This window comes from Mobula birostris, chromosome 9 (genome assembly GCF_030028105.1).
Source record: "Mobula birostris isolate sMobBir1 chromosome 9, sMobBir1.hap1, whole genome shotgun sequence".
NCBI lineage: Eukaryota > Metazoa > Chordata > Chondrichthyes > Myliobatiformes > Myliobatidae > Mobula > Mobula birostris.
In genome coordinates, this window is record NC_092378.1 from 39,085,812 (window position 1) to 39,099,065 (window position 13,254).

The window sequence follows — 13,254 nt, forward strand, 5'->3', positions numbered from 1 at the left end:
GGAGAAGAAGACTGCGGTAGTGATAGGGGATTACACAGAGGAGTAGACATGTGATTTTGTGGACTCCACAGAGACATCTGGATGGTAATTTGCTTCAAAGGTGCCAGTGTCAGGGATGTATCGGATTAGGTCACATCCATCTAAAGGGTAAAGAATGAGCAGCCAGCAGTCTTGGTGCATATTGGCATCGATGACATAGGTAGGAAAAGAGCCGAGGTCCTGAACAGAGAATATAGGGAGCTAGGTAGAAAGCTGAAAACAGGACCTACAAGGTGATAATCTCTGATTGTTGCCTGTGCCACGTGTCAGTGAGGCTAAGACTAGGACGATTTAGCAGATGAATGCAGGGAGGAAGTGTTTCATATTAAAGGTTCAAAGGAGGTTCATGAAAATTATTCCCAGATTGAAAGGCTTATCATATGAGGAGCAATTAATGGATCTGGGCCTGTACTCACTGGACTTTATAAGAATGAGGGGAGATTTCATTGAAACCTATTGAATTTTGAAAGCCTTTGATAGAGTGGATGTGGAAAGGATGTTTCCAATAGTTGGCATGTCTAAGACCAGAGGGCACAACTTCAGGATAGAGGAATATCCCATTTAGAATGGGATGAGGAGGAATTTCTTCAGCAGAGGGAATTTGTTGTCACTGGAGGCTGTGGAGGATAGGTCATTGAACATATTTATGGCGGAGGTTGATAGGTTCTTGGTAAGTCAGGGTGTGAAAGATTACAGTGAGAAGGCAGGAGAATGGGGTTGTGAGGGAAATGGATCAGTTAATATCAAATTGCACAGAAGACTTGGTGGATTGAATGGCCTAATTCTGCTCCAATGTATTATGGATTAATGCCATAGGCATATTTGAAAAATTTAGCCACATTTGACAGCTATCCATTAACGCTCTTTCCTTGAAAGAGCAGCAGCCAGCTTTCTAATGATTAAACCCAATACAACAAATTCCTGATGTCTCAGACAGTCTCCATCACACTCTCTTTTGGTTAATAAGAGTTGACGTTTCAATTTCTATGGTAATTTCCATGTTTTCCATTCTTACCCTGTATCTCAAAGAGCCTCGTAACAGAGTTCTTGCTGATTGGATACCATATAGTTCGGCGTATTTGATGCTGTCTCTGTTTGGTATACCCTCTAGATTGAATCCTGGGAAGAAATTCATTGGACGAGCATGGTCAAGTACAGCACCTCCAGCTGGGATTTCAATGACCTGCAGATTAAAAACATCCAATGAACTGTGTCTACCAAGAGGAGAGGAAAGGAGCTCGCAAGCAATACAGCGGCAACCTTCTACACGGTTTTCCCAACTGTCCAATATAATTTGGGGATAGAAAATCCCACAGAAAAATATTCATTCCATCAAGGTGAACTAGGAAAATCTACTGCAGTTCCTTAAATCACATTCAGAACGTTACTGTTTTTCTGAAATAGAATTCTTAAGCCAAAGTTAACAATTTAAATTCCACAGTTGCCATGATAGGATATGAATTTGCCTTTTTGGATTGTTAAATAAGGCCTCCATTTGATTCATCTGGTAATTCAACAACTGTACTGAATGATGCCTTATTAGGACAGGATGAGAGTGCTAGTGTTCTTCTCATTGGAGAGGAGGAGGATGAGAGCTGACTTGATAGAAGTACACACGATGTTTAAGAGGCACAGATCGAGTGGACAGCCAGGCACTTCTTCCCAGGGCAGAAATGGTTAATACAAGAGGGCATAACGTTTAGGCCTTCGGAGGAAAATATAAGGGCGGGGGAATGTCAAGAGGCAAGTTGCTTGGTTATTTCTTTTTTTTAAAAAAACACAGAGAGTGGAAAGTGCATGGAACATGCTGCCAGAGGTGGTGGTAAAGGCAGATTTATTAGGGACGTACAAGAGACTCTTCGCTAGGCACTTGGATGAAAGAAAAATAGAGAGCCATATGAGAGGGAAGGGCTAGATCGATCTTGGAAGTTAAAGAATCGGCACAACATCATGGGCCAAGGGGCATGTACTGTGCTGTACTGCTCTATGTTCTATGTGCTTACCCTATATATTCCTAAGAGTTGTAGCTAAATAAGTTCCTTGGTTACCATGTACTACAAAAAAAGTCCTGAAATTATTAAGCTTGTGGGTTTTTTTAGAAATACCAAAAGGAAATATTGACAAGCACATCCATGATACTGGAGTACACTGAGAAACTTGTTACCAGTGTCGAACAATGCTGTGACTCAAGCAGAATGGTAGAATAGGGCTACCAAATCACCGAGAGGTGTTATTTTCACTGATACTAACAGCTCCACTGGGAATTCTAAATGATAAACGTTGCCCTGAAAAAGTGCATCAAAGCCACTAGTCAATGAAAGTATGTGTCCAGCTATTTCAGAGCTTCCAAAACTGAGTAGCTTGCTGGACCATTCAAGCGTGGCCCATGTTGGTGAATCTGAAGTTTTATATCAGTCAGATCAGTTAAGCGAGTCAGCTTTCTTCCAATGAAGGAAAGTGGTGAACGAGATTATGTTTTTAACTGGAATTTGGTAGTGTTGTTGTCAAAGACATCAATAATTTAAATCTCACAGCTGCGTTGATGGGATATGAGTATGTATCTTTGTGTTGTTAGTCAAGTCTCTGGTTTACCAATCTGGTAAGCTAACTGCTGCACCAACAAAACGTTCTTAAGCTGCGGACAACTAACTAAAATCAGATCCTGTTACCAAGAACACTTTAAATTACCTTATTAACTTGGTAAGTTTAATGGTTAAGACGGTGTTATATTTTATCTTCCACAGCCATATGGTTCCTATTTGCTCAAGTGCTACCTGGAAGAATGTGCTTTTAAAGACATATCCAGGAAATGTTGCTACCTGCAAACAGAGTTCAACTTGTAGATAATTAAAGCTACTTATAAAATTTAAGTCAATGGTGGGTGTTTGCAGCTCCTGAAGTCTACGTCTAAACTAGAGGTGAATCAGAGTAAATGTAGACGATTTGGTCAGAAGTGGGCATAAAGTACAACGGATCTGATGTCAGACCACTACACGCATTTGGATGGATTGAATCCTTGCTAATGAGTTCTATCTGAAAGCAGTAATGATCACCTTCACAGTCAGTATTGAAAGGTGCCGTTTATCACCAGTGGAAATTGATTTTGCTCCCCATAAGAAAACAGTAAAATATGAACATTTTACCTGTCCATCATTTAAGAAAACAGCAGGACGGATAGTGTTCAATAAAGCTCCAGCTGGACTCCAGCTGAACTTGTATCCCAGAGGGTTATCAGAACATTCAGGGGCAGGGACACCCCCACAGAAAGATACGTATGATTCCACCTGAAGAAAAAGTCACAGCAACACAACTTGTATTCCAGTGGAGTTCAATACACATATCAGCATTTATGATTAAATATCTACACTGTTGCTATGTAGGACTTTAATTTAAAGCTACCTATGCATTCTTTAAACTGTTTTCAACTGCGCTTCAAGCTGCTTTTTATCTTATCCTCTGATTAACAATTTACAAATTTCTATTTTATTCAGCTACAGTTATATTCTATGAAACATTGTTAATTACAATGAATTTCTCCGCAACATACAATTCTATTCAAAAGACTTAGGCACATATAGCCAGGGTGACTAAGACTATCGTACAGTACTGTGTCCACGTGGAGTGAAAGATGAGTTTGTAAATCTGGCGGGAGCAAAGGATGTTGGGAATGGCAAGGGTGAAGTGCCATGGGAGGGGTGTGGGGCAGGTGGCAGAGAAGGAGTGCCGGAGCGGAGGAAAGGGCTGTTAGCACAGGTACAGACACACCCAGTCCTGAGACACCAGACAAGGTCATTTGATTCCAAACAATTGATCTATTGATCATTACAGAACGTCCCTCTGGTGCTTCCCGCACCCTCCCCTTTTCCCAACCATGATCCCCCTCTCCCTGCCCTCCTCCCACTCTCAGTCAACAGAAACCCATGTCAGCATCAAGTTTATCATCACTCATATGTCATGAAATTTGGTTGTTTTTGCAGCAGCAGTACAGAGCAATACATAAAATTACTTCAGTACAAAAGACTTAGATACCCTAACAATATAAATGCACCTAAGATTTTGGAACAGTACTGAAAAGGTAGACAAATGACACACTAAGCTTGTTCTGTAAAGATATTCAATATGCAGTAGCTATATTTAAGTCTCTAAATGCCCAGAAAGAAAAATTTAAATAAGGAATTTCATTGAAAATTTAAAATACTACGAACTAAAATTTGAATTTTCTGATTGACTGGTCCAAACGTAATTCAAAGAGGGAGGTGGAGATTATGGTGAAGATTAGCATCTTAAAACAATGGCACTCACTGTTGATCCTTGCTCCTTTGCTTCATCGAAACGACTCATTGCCAGCATGTGGTCAATCCCGGGATCCAGACCAATCTCAGTTAAAATAGTAATCCCGGCATCCTGGGCACTGAACAAGAAAATTATATGGAACGGCAATAGGGGGAATACCCATAATTTTATTTACCAACACTTCTTCCTTTCTACTACAATGCTCATGGATACAGTGAAGGCTCATCAAAGATCAGTCACTGAACAATATCAGGCCATTTATGTACAAAAACAAGGCATTAATACAAAGATCGTACAATGGCACAAACGGCTTCATCTCTAAATGTGGAAATTGCCACTCTAGTCCAAGTCATAAATATAAATGATTTAAACCTATGATACTAGTCTTAAAACCTTTGAAAATTCATTACACTCTTCCTGAAACAAAATTTTATCACCATTTTACTCTGTGTCACAGTGAAAGTTCCATCCATGCTGTTATTGTTCCTTTCTAGGGCATGGGCTCTAAGTCTGATGATGTTTATTATCTAATACTTTATTAGATGCTCTTTGGAATCCATACATAATGTACCAACTCTCTCTATGACATTAGAAAAACGTCTGTGTAGTCAAGAACAATTTTGTTGGAATATTCCATGCTATAATTCCCCAATCATTAAACACACAATAGTTGATGATTCTCTCATTATTGTTTCTAAAACTGAAGGTAAGCGGATTGCCTAATGGTTATTGGATTTATCCCTCCATCCAGAAGGGTCCTGTAAAGTGAGCACAGAGAGTCAGGAAAGAAGCCAAGAAGCAGGATATCAAAGGGAGTACTCTGCCCTGGGTGGTGTTGGAAGCAACTACGATAGAGCCATTCAAGAGGCTCTTGGATAGGCACATGGATGTGCAAGAAATGGAAGGATTTAGCCATTGTTCAGGCAAAAGGGATTAATTTGGCAGGGTAATTGATTCCTAACTTGGGGCATAGGGCCTGCTCCTGAGCTGGACTGTGCTGTTTTATCTTCTACGGGAAATCCATTTAGAAAAGGAATGCAGCATTTGCAATTTTCTGGTCCAAATCTTTGGAGGATTAAGGCCAAGGGCTCTGTAATTTCCTCTCCCATCTTTCTCAGCAACCTCAGATGTATCGCAAGCAGACTCGGTGACTTATTTACTATATGTATAGTGATTCTTTCTAATATCTCCTCTTTGTAATCTACCCAGAATTTCAAATGCACCATCTTTTGCCGAGACTCCAGGAACATCTTCTCCCTTGGTAAAGACTGATATAAAATATCCACTTACAACATTCTCAAGTTCTCTACCTCTCCGCAAGTCTATTTCCTTTTGTCCCTCTTCTGTCCCACTTCTTTTTGTACAACTGTCCGTGGAGTATTTTTGATTTCCCATTCACTTCACGGCATATGTCACTGATATTAAATATGACTCTGATTCAGTTAGTTACCAGTCTTCTCTTATGCTGTCATTTCATCTCTTATTTCCTTCCCCACTAAATTTTCTTTAATTGACCTGGTTCTCACTCGGTTACTTCAGCCCCACCTGTGCTATATTTTGCTCGCCATCTTTTTGATCATCCAGAAAATTCTGCTTTAATTTCCCTATCCTCCGTCCTCATGGGAATATATCAATTCAGTTCAATATTGTTTAATGTCAATTCCCATACACTTGTAAGAATGAAACAACTGTTCGTCCAGATTAGATGTAGTATATAAAAAAAACATAAAAGATAAAGAACACAATAATAATAATGATAAAACACACAATATATATATCAATACACTAGATAGCTTATGTACACAATTGATTGTTCATCCATAAAGTGACACGAGGCTGTACATATGGTGACTGATGGGAAATAATAAAGTCATGGTGGAGTTAATGGGTGGAAGTGTTCATCAGCCTTGCTGCTTGGGGAAAGTAATTGTTTTTTTTTAAAGTCTCCAGATGCTACGTAGCTTCCTCTCTGACAAGAGTGGGTCAAACAGTCTATGAGCAGAGTGGGATCCTTCATGATGTTACTGACCCTTTTCCGGCACACTTCTGGCAAGGAGGCTGGTGCCAGTGATGTGTTGGGCTGTTTTGACTGCCCTTTGTGGAGCCTTCCTCTCTGCCACAGTGCAGTTTCTGTACCGTGCAGTGATGCAGCTTGTTCAGATGCTCTCTACTTTACATCTGTAGAATGACGTGAGTATGGATGTGCAAAGTCTGGCTCTCTTCAGCCTCCTTAAAAGTAGAGGCATTGGCGAGCTTTCTTGACTGCACAGAATGCATTCTGGGACCAGGAGAGGTTGTGTGCTGATGTGCACTCCCAGGAGCTTGCAGTTTCCACAACGGTGCCATGGGTGTAAGGGGGAGGGGTGCGTGGTGTGCATTCTGCTTAAGTTGATAACCATCTTCTTTGTCTTGTTGACATTGTTAGAGGTTAGTTTCCTGGCACCAGGCCTAGAACTCTTCCGATTCCTCTCTGTAGGTCACCTCATCATTGTTGGTAATGAACCCCACCACTGTCATATCGTCGGCGAATGTGACGATGCGATCATTCATGCAATCATGTGTGAGCACAGTGTGGAGCAACAGGCTCAGTACACCCCCGTGGGGAGCACCCATAGTGAGGGTGATGGGGAGAGAGGAGATGTTGTACATCCTGACTGCCTGAGGTCTGCTCATTAGGAAGTCCAACACCCCGTTGCACAGTGGTGCATTTAGAACAACGAGTAGAAGTTAATTCACCAATGTCTGTGGGACAATAGTGTTGAATGCCAAACTGAAATCCAGAAAGAGCATTCTGATACAAGTGTCTTTGTTTTCTCGGTGTGTCAGGGCCAGGCACAACACAGATGCTACATAGAGCAGTTCTGTGGGTAAGTACATTGGTAATTTAACCATACTGGAATCATTCTCACTGATCAATTTTCTGTTATACTGGGGTAAAGCAAAATAATATTTATACACATGTTCTTTATACTAGTATTTAATAAATTTATTTTTAAATAGGACAGTCTGCATGGTAGCACAGCAGTTAACATGATGTTTTATAGCGCCGGTGATCACAGATCAGGGTTCAATTCCTGGCACTATGTTTAAGTAGTTTTATGTTCTCCCCATGATCATGCTAGTTTTCTCCGGATGCTGCAGCTTCCTGCCAGTTGAGCTTAGAAATTTCTGCGCTTGCTATGTTGGTGGCGGAAGCACGGCAACATTTGTAGGCTCACTGATATGATTTGATGCAAATGACACGTTTTACTGTATGTTGTGTTTCAATCCACGAGACAAATAAAGCTAACCTTTCTTTCGTCGCATATAGCATGCCTATCACCATCACAAACTTGTTTTTGCAATGATATGAAACTATGTAAGACTTTCAACAAGGTGTATGTTTTGTTCTACAGTGGTTTAGTGTAGAATCTTAGAAACTCAAGCAATCTCTGAGCAAAGGCTTGACATGGAAAAAGGGACAGTCAAAAAAATTGAGGCGATAAAGAAGAAAACTATATATGCACAAGGTGGAGATGAATTTCTGAGCTGACTACACGCCATGGTAACATCAGTGCATGTGTACAAAAAATCAAATATTCAGCCAAGAAGGTTTGCTGATACCCTAACATACATAAAGGTCAGTACAACACAGTGCTGTCCCATTGTGCTCTTTGTTATGTATCTTGCCGGTAACACAATTTTCTTAAGAAAAAATTATCACAATTCCTAGCTATTTACGGTAATGGCTGAATGCATGGGAATGCAGCCATATGAAACTTGCATAGAGGGTTAGAAAATCATTCTTTAAATTAGCTTATTCAGATTTATGTGAGAAATTACTGGGAGAGAGCATGACACATAGAAACATAGAAATCCTACAGTACAATGCAGGCCCTTCGGTACACAAAGCTGCGCCGAACATGTCCTTACCTTAGAAAATACCTAGGGTTACCCATAGCCCTCTATTTTTCAGAGCTCCATGTACCTATCCAGGATTCTCTTAAAAGACCCTATCATATCCACCTCCACCACCGTCACTGGCAGCCCATTCCATACACTCACCACTCTGCATAAAAAAAAACATACCCCTGACTTTTCCTCTGTACCTACTTCCAAGCATCTTAAAATTCTGCCCTCTAGTGCTAGCCATTTCAGCCCTGGGAAAAAGCCTCTGACTATCCACACGATCAATGCCTCTCATCATCTGATACACCTCCATCAGGCCACCTCTCATCCTCCTTCGCTTCAAGGAAAAAAGGCTGAGTTCACTCAACCTATTCTCATAAGGTATGCTCCCCAATCCAGGCAACATCCTTGTAAATCTCCTCTACACTCTTTCTATGGTTTCCACATCCTTCCTATAGTGAGGCAACCAGAACTGAGTATAGTACTCCAAGTGGGGTCTGACCAGGGTCCTATATAGCTTCAACATTACCTCTCGGCTCCTAAACGCAATCCCACGACTGATGCTTTCTTAACCACAGAGTCAACCTGCGCAGCAGCTTTGAGTGTCCAATGGACTCGGACTCTGATCCTCCACACTGCCAAGAGTCTTACCATTAATACTATATTCTGCCATCATACTTGACCTACCAAAATGAACCACCTCACACTTATCTGGGTTGAACTCCATCTGCCACTTCTCAGCCCAGTTTTGCACCCTATCAATGTCCCACTGTAACCTCTGACAGCCCTCCATACTATCCACAATACCTCCAACCTTTGCATCATCAGTAAATTTACTAACCATCCCTCCACTTCTTCATCCAGGTCATTTATAAAAATCACGAAAAATAGGGTCCCAGAACAGATCCCTGAGGCACACCACTGGTGACCGATCTCCATGCAGAATATGACCCGTCTACAACCACTCTTTGCTTCTGTGGACAAGCCAGTTCCAAATCCACAAAGCAATGTCCCCTTGGATCCCATGCCTCCTTATTTTCTCAATAATCCTTGCATGGGGTACCTTGTCAAATGCCTTGCTGAAATCCATATACACTACATCCACCGCTCTACCTTCATCAATGCGTTTAGTCACATCCTCAAAAAAATTCAATCAGGCTCGTAAGGCACAATCTGCCTTTCACAAAGCCATTCAGACTATTTCTAATTATATTATGCCTCTCCAAATATTCATAAATCCTGCCTCTCACGATCTTCTCCATCAACTTACCAACCCCTGAAGTAAGACTTACTGGTCTATAATTTCCTGGGCTATCTCCACTCCCTTTCTTGAATAATGGAACAACTCTGCAACCCTCCAATCCTCCGGAACCTCTCCCATCCTCATTGATGATGCAAAGATCATTGCCAGAAGCTCAGCAATTTCCTCCCTCGCCTCCCACAGTAGCCTGGGGTTCACCATGTCTGGTCCTGGTGACTTATCCAACTTGATGCTTTCCAAAAGCTTCAGCATATCACTTTTCTTTAATATCTACATGTTCAAGCTTTTCAGTCCGTTGCAAATCATCCCTACAATCCCCAAGATCCTTTTCCGCAATGAATACTGAAGCAAAGTACTCATTAAGTACCTCTTATCTCGTCCAGTTCCATACACACTTTTCCACTGTCACACTTGATTGGTCCTATTCTCTCACGTCTTATCTTCTTGCTCTTCACATACTTGTAGAATGCCTTGGGATTTTCCTTAATCTTGTTCACCAAGGCCTTCTCATGGCCCCTTCTGGCTCTCCTAATTTCTTTCTTAAGCTCCTTCCTGCTAGTCTTACAATCTTCTAGATCTCTAACATTACCTAGGTCTCTGAATCTTTAGTAAGCTTTGCTTTTCTTCTTGACTAGATTTATTACAGCCTTTGTACACCATGGTTCCTGTACCCTACCATAACTTCCCTGTCTCATTGGAACGTACCCATGCAGAACTCCACGCAAATATCCCCTGATCATTTGCCACATTTCTTCCATACATTTCCCTGAGAACATCTGTTCCCAATTTATGCTTCCAAGTTCCTGCCTGATAGCCTCATATTTCCCCTTACTCCAATTAAACGCTTTCCTAACTTGTCTCTTCCTATCCCCCTCCAATGCTACAGTAAAGGAGATAGAATTGTGATCGCTATCTCCAAAATGCTCTTCCACTGAGAGACCTGACACCTGACCAGGTTCATTTCCCAATACCAGATCAAGCACAGCCTCTCCTCTTGTAGGGTTTATCTGCATATTGTGTCAAGAAACCTTCTTGAACACACCTAACAAACTCCACCCCATCTAAACCCCTTGCTCTGGGGAGATGCCAATTGATATTTGGGAAATTAAAATCTCCCACCATGACAACCCTGTTATTATTACACCTTTCCAGAATCTGTCTCCGTATCTGCTCCTCGATAACCCAGTTACAATTGGGTGGTCTATAAAAAACACCCAGTAGAGTTATTGACCCCTTCCTGTTCCTAACTTTCACCGACATCCGTAGACAATCCTTCCATGTCTTCCTCCTTTTCTGCAGCCGTGACCCTATCTCTGATCAACAGTGCCAACATGGGGAAGCTTTGAAATTTGCAACTTCAAAGTGAAACAAAGATGTCCAATAACTAAGAAGCAAATCCATTTTTTGATGTATTTCTATGAGGTAAATCAGCAAGTGCAGCTATGAAATAATTAAGAATTTCCCAAATATCTGAATACTTGAGCACATTACAACAGGGTTTTTGTGCTGTCAATCATAAGGAAATATCAACAGTGGCTTCTAGATCCCACATTATACTGCCAGCCACAGGCTACCTATCACTGCCCTCAGAGAATGACTACATCTTGATGCAACATCATAGAGAGACTCATTGGTATCACGTAGAAACTTTATTCATTTGGGTTAGGTTGGTACTTGTGTTTGAAGGACAGTATTAGGGATAAAAGTGCCATTCAGTCCAGGAGATACTGAAAATAATGGGTTCCAGCCAATACAGAGAGAAGACCATCAGCTTGAGTTGGAGCAAAGTGCTCCATGGCAACCGAGAAAGCAGATGTGAAAAGGTAACACAAGAGACTGCATATTCTGGAATATGGAGTAACACAGAAATGCTGGAAGAACTCAGTTGATCAGGCAGCATCTATGGAGGGAAATAAGACAGTCGGCACTTTGAGTTGATACCCTTCCTCTGGAGTGAAAGGTAGACGGGAGATGGCCAATATAAAATGATGGAGAGAAGGAGTGGAGCAAGAGCTGGCAGATGATGGGTGGATCTAAGTGAGGAGGGATGAAAGTCAGATGGACCAGGGGAGAGGGACAAGTGGAGGCATCAAAGAAATGATGATGGAATCTGCTATGAGGAGTTATAGCATGTGATCATGAGGGGGAGATGGGGAGAACAGATGTGAGTGCTGAGGTAGGGGAACGAGTGGAAACAGTATGTTCATGGCTGAGAATACTCAGATGGAATACAATTTGCTGCTTCTCTGGATTGCACTTAGTCTCAACTTGGCAGCTAAGGACAGACATGTCAGTGTGGGAATGGGAAGGAGAATTAAAATGACTAGCAACAGGAAGATCCAGATGGCCATCTATAGTGGATAGATCTTTTTTTAGATGGATAGGTGGAAAGAAATTTTGCAGTGTCTCAGTTATCCTTACTGCCCACCCTGTTCTCCTCCCACGCTCCAGACGCTGGCTGCACACTTCCTTCAAGAATAAAGTGCCCACCAACTACTGCTGGTCATCGGTCAGCTCATTCCCCAAGTGTTCCTGTCTATCTCCAGCTACTGTCTTAAGTATTTACTTAATAAGTAATTATGCAATGTTATTTCAAAATGTACCCAGAATTTGTGTCAATTCTTCATTTTGCTTTTGCCAAATCCTTCTCTGAAGAAACTGCTTCCCCTGGGTAATGACTGATGGTGCAGTAGATAGTGTACTTCACATTTTTATCATCACTTCCCAAAATGAGAACATTAGGAAACTTATAAAGAAAGTGCTTTAAGTGCATTTTCAAAAGAATAGTTGACTGAAAGTTCAGACTTCTCAAAGCAATTTTAAAAATCCTGGTAAAATTCCACAAGGAACAGTCAGCTCTTCCTAGAATACCCACCTCTCATGCATTTCCTTCATTTCAGGGGACTGGTAGCTTGCTAACACCATGTTCACTTTATGTTTGATGCATTCCTTCATCACCATCGGATGAAAACTAGTGGGTAATAAACTAAATGGGGATTTAAAAAAATCATAAAAAGATATAAAGACAGCTTTAGAGTAAGAATGATCAACATAAGCCCAAGATCCTCAGCATACGGATTTGTTGGTCAGTACGTGCTTAACTAAAATTAGAAAATTCAACTAATCCTTTCAAACAGATCTCACAAATAATGTACAAAAATATCATTAAAAAGTTTACATTATAAATTGCCTCCATTAAATAGTGCTCCTGTATATCCGCAGCAAACATCACTAATAACATTTCATCTAAGCTCTCTAGTTTTAATGAGCAACGCATTCCAGAGTGCGAATGGGATCACAGCTATGCAAGTTGCTCCTTTTCAATAAACTTAATGTCCATCCTCCTAATGCTTCATGGTGGCAAGTAAAATAAACTGTTGCAGAAAAGTAGTTACATGCATCCAAAGGTATTCTCAAAATGATTACCAGAACAAGATTGAAGTCCACCGTTCATCTGACAGGACTGGCATTAATTAATAAGTTAGCTGAAAGGAATGCAATCCTACCTGATTACAATGTCATGTGACTGCACCAGTTCTGAGAGTTTACCATGTTCCTTATGCACATCGAATGTAACAGGAGTGGTGTGGTTGTAGTTTGCAACCAGCTTGTCCAACTGGTCTTTCAGATTAGAAGCTAAAGAACAAAAAGAAAACCTATTAATCTTCAGCTCTTCCTTTTCTCCAGAAGTCATTAAAACGTAAAATTTAAAACATGCAATTTTGAACTATTAAGAGCAGCAATAAAATTATTGGTTAGTGACAGATCTTCCA

General features: G+C 41.0%; 1 protein-coding gene across 2 annotated transcripts in view; it reads right to left on the reverse strand.

Annotated features, from left to right (window-relative positions):
• Positions 1-13,254, reverse strand: part of aass (aminoadipate-semialdehyde synthase) — an 83,458-nt gene that overhangs the window by 15,632 nt on the left and 54,572 nt on the right. For both annotated transcript variants that reach the window (XM_072267868.1, XM_072267869.1), the window contains exons 15-19: positions 12,988-13,117; positions 12,357-12,467; positions 4,342-4,450; positions 3,183-3,323; positions 1,055-1,222 (exon numbers count right to left, since the gene is read on the reverse strand). In XM_072267868.1, the coding sequence (XP_072123969.1) occupies positions 1,055-1,222; positions 3,183-3,323; positions 4,342-4,450; positions 12,357-12,467; positions 12,988-13,117 (659 nt within the window). The remainder of the gene's footprint in view (positions 1-1,054; positions 1,223-3,182; positions 3,324-4,341; positions 4,451-12,356; positions 12,468-12,987; positions 13,118-13,254) is intronic.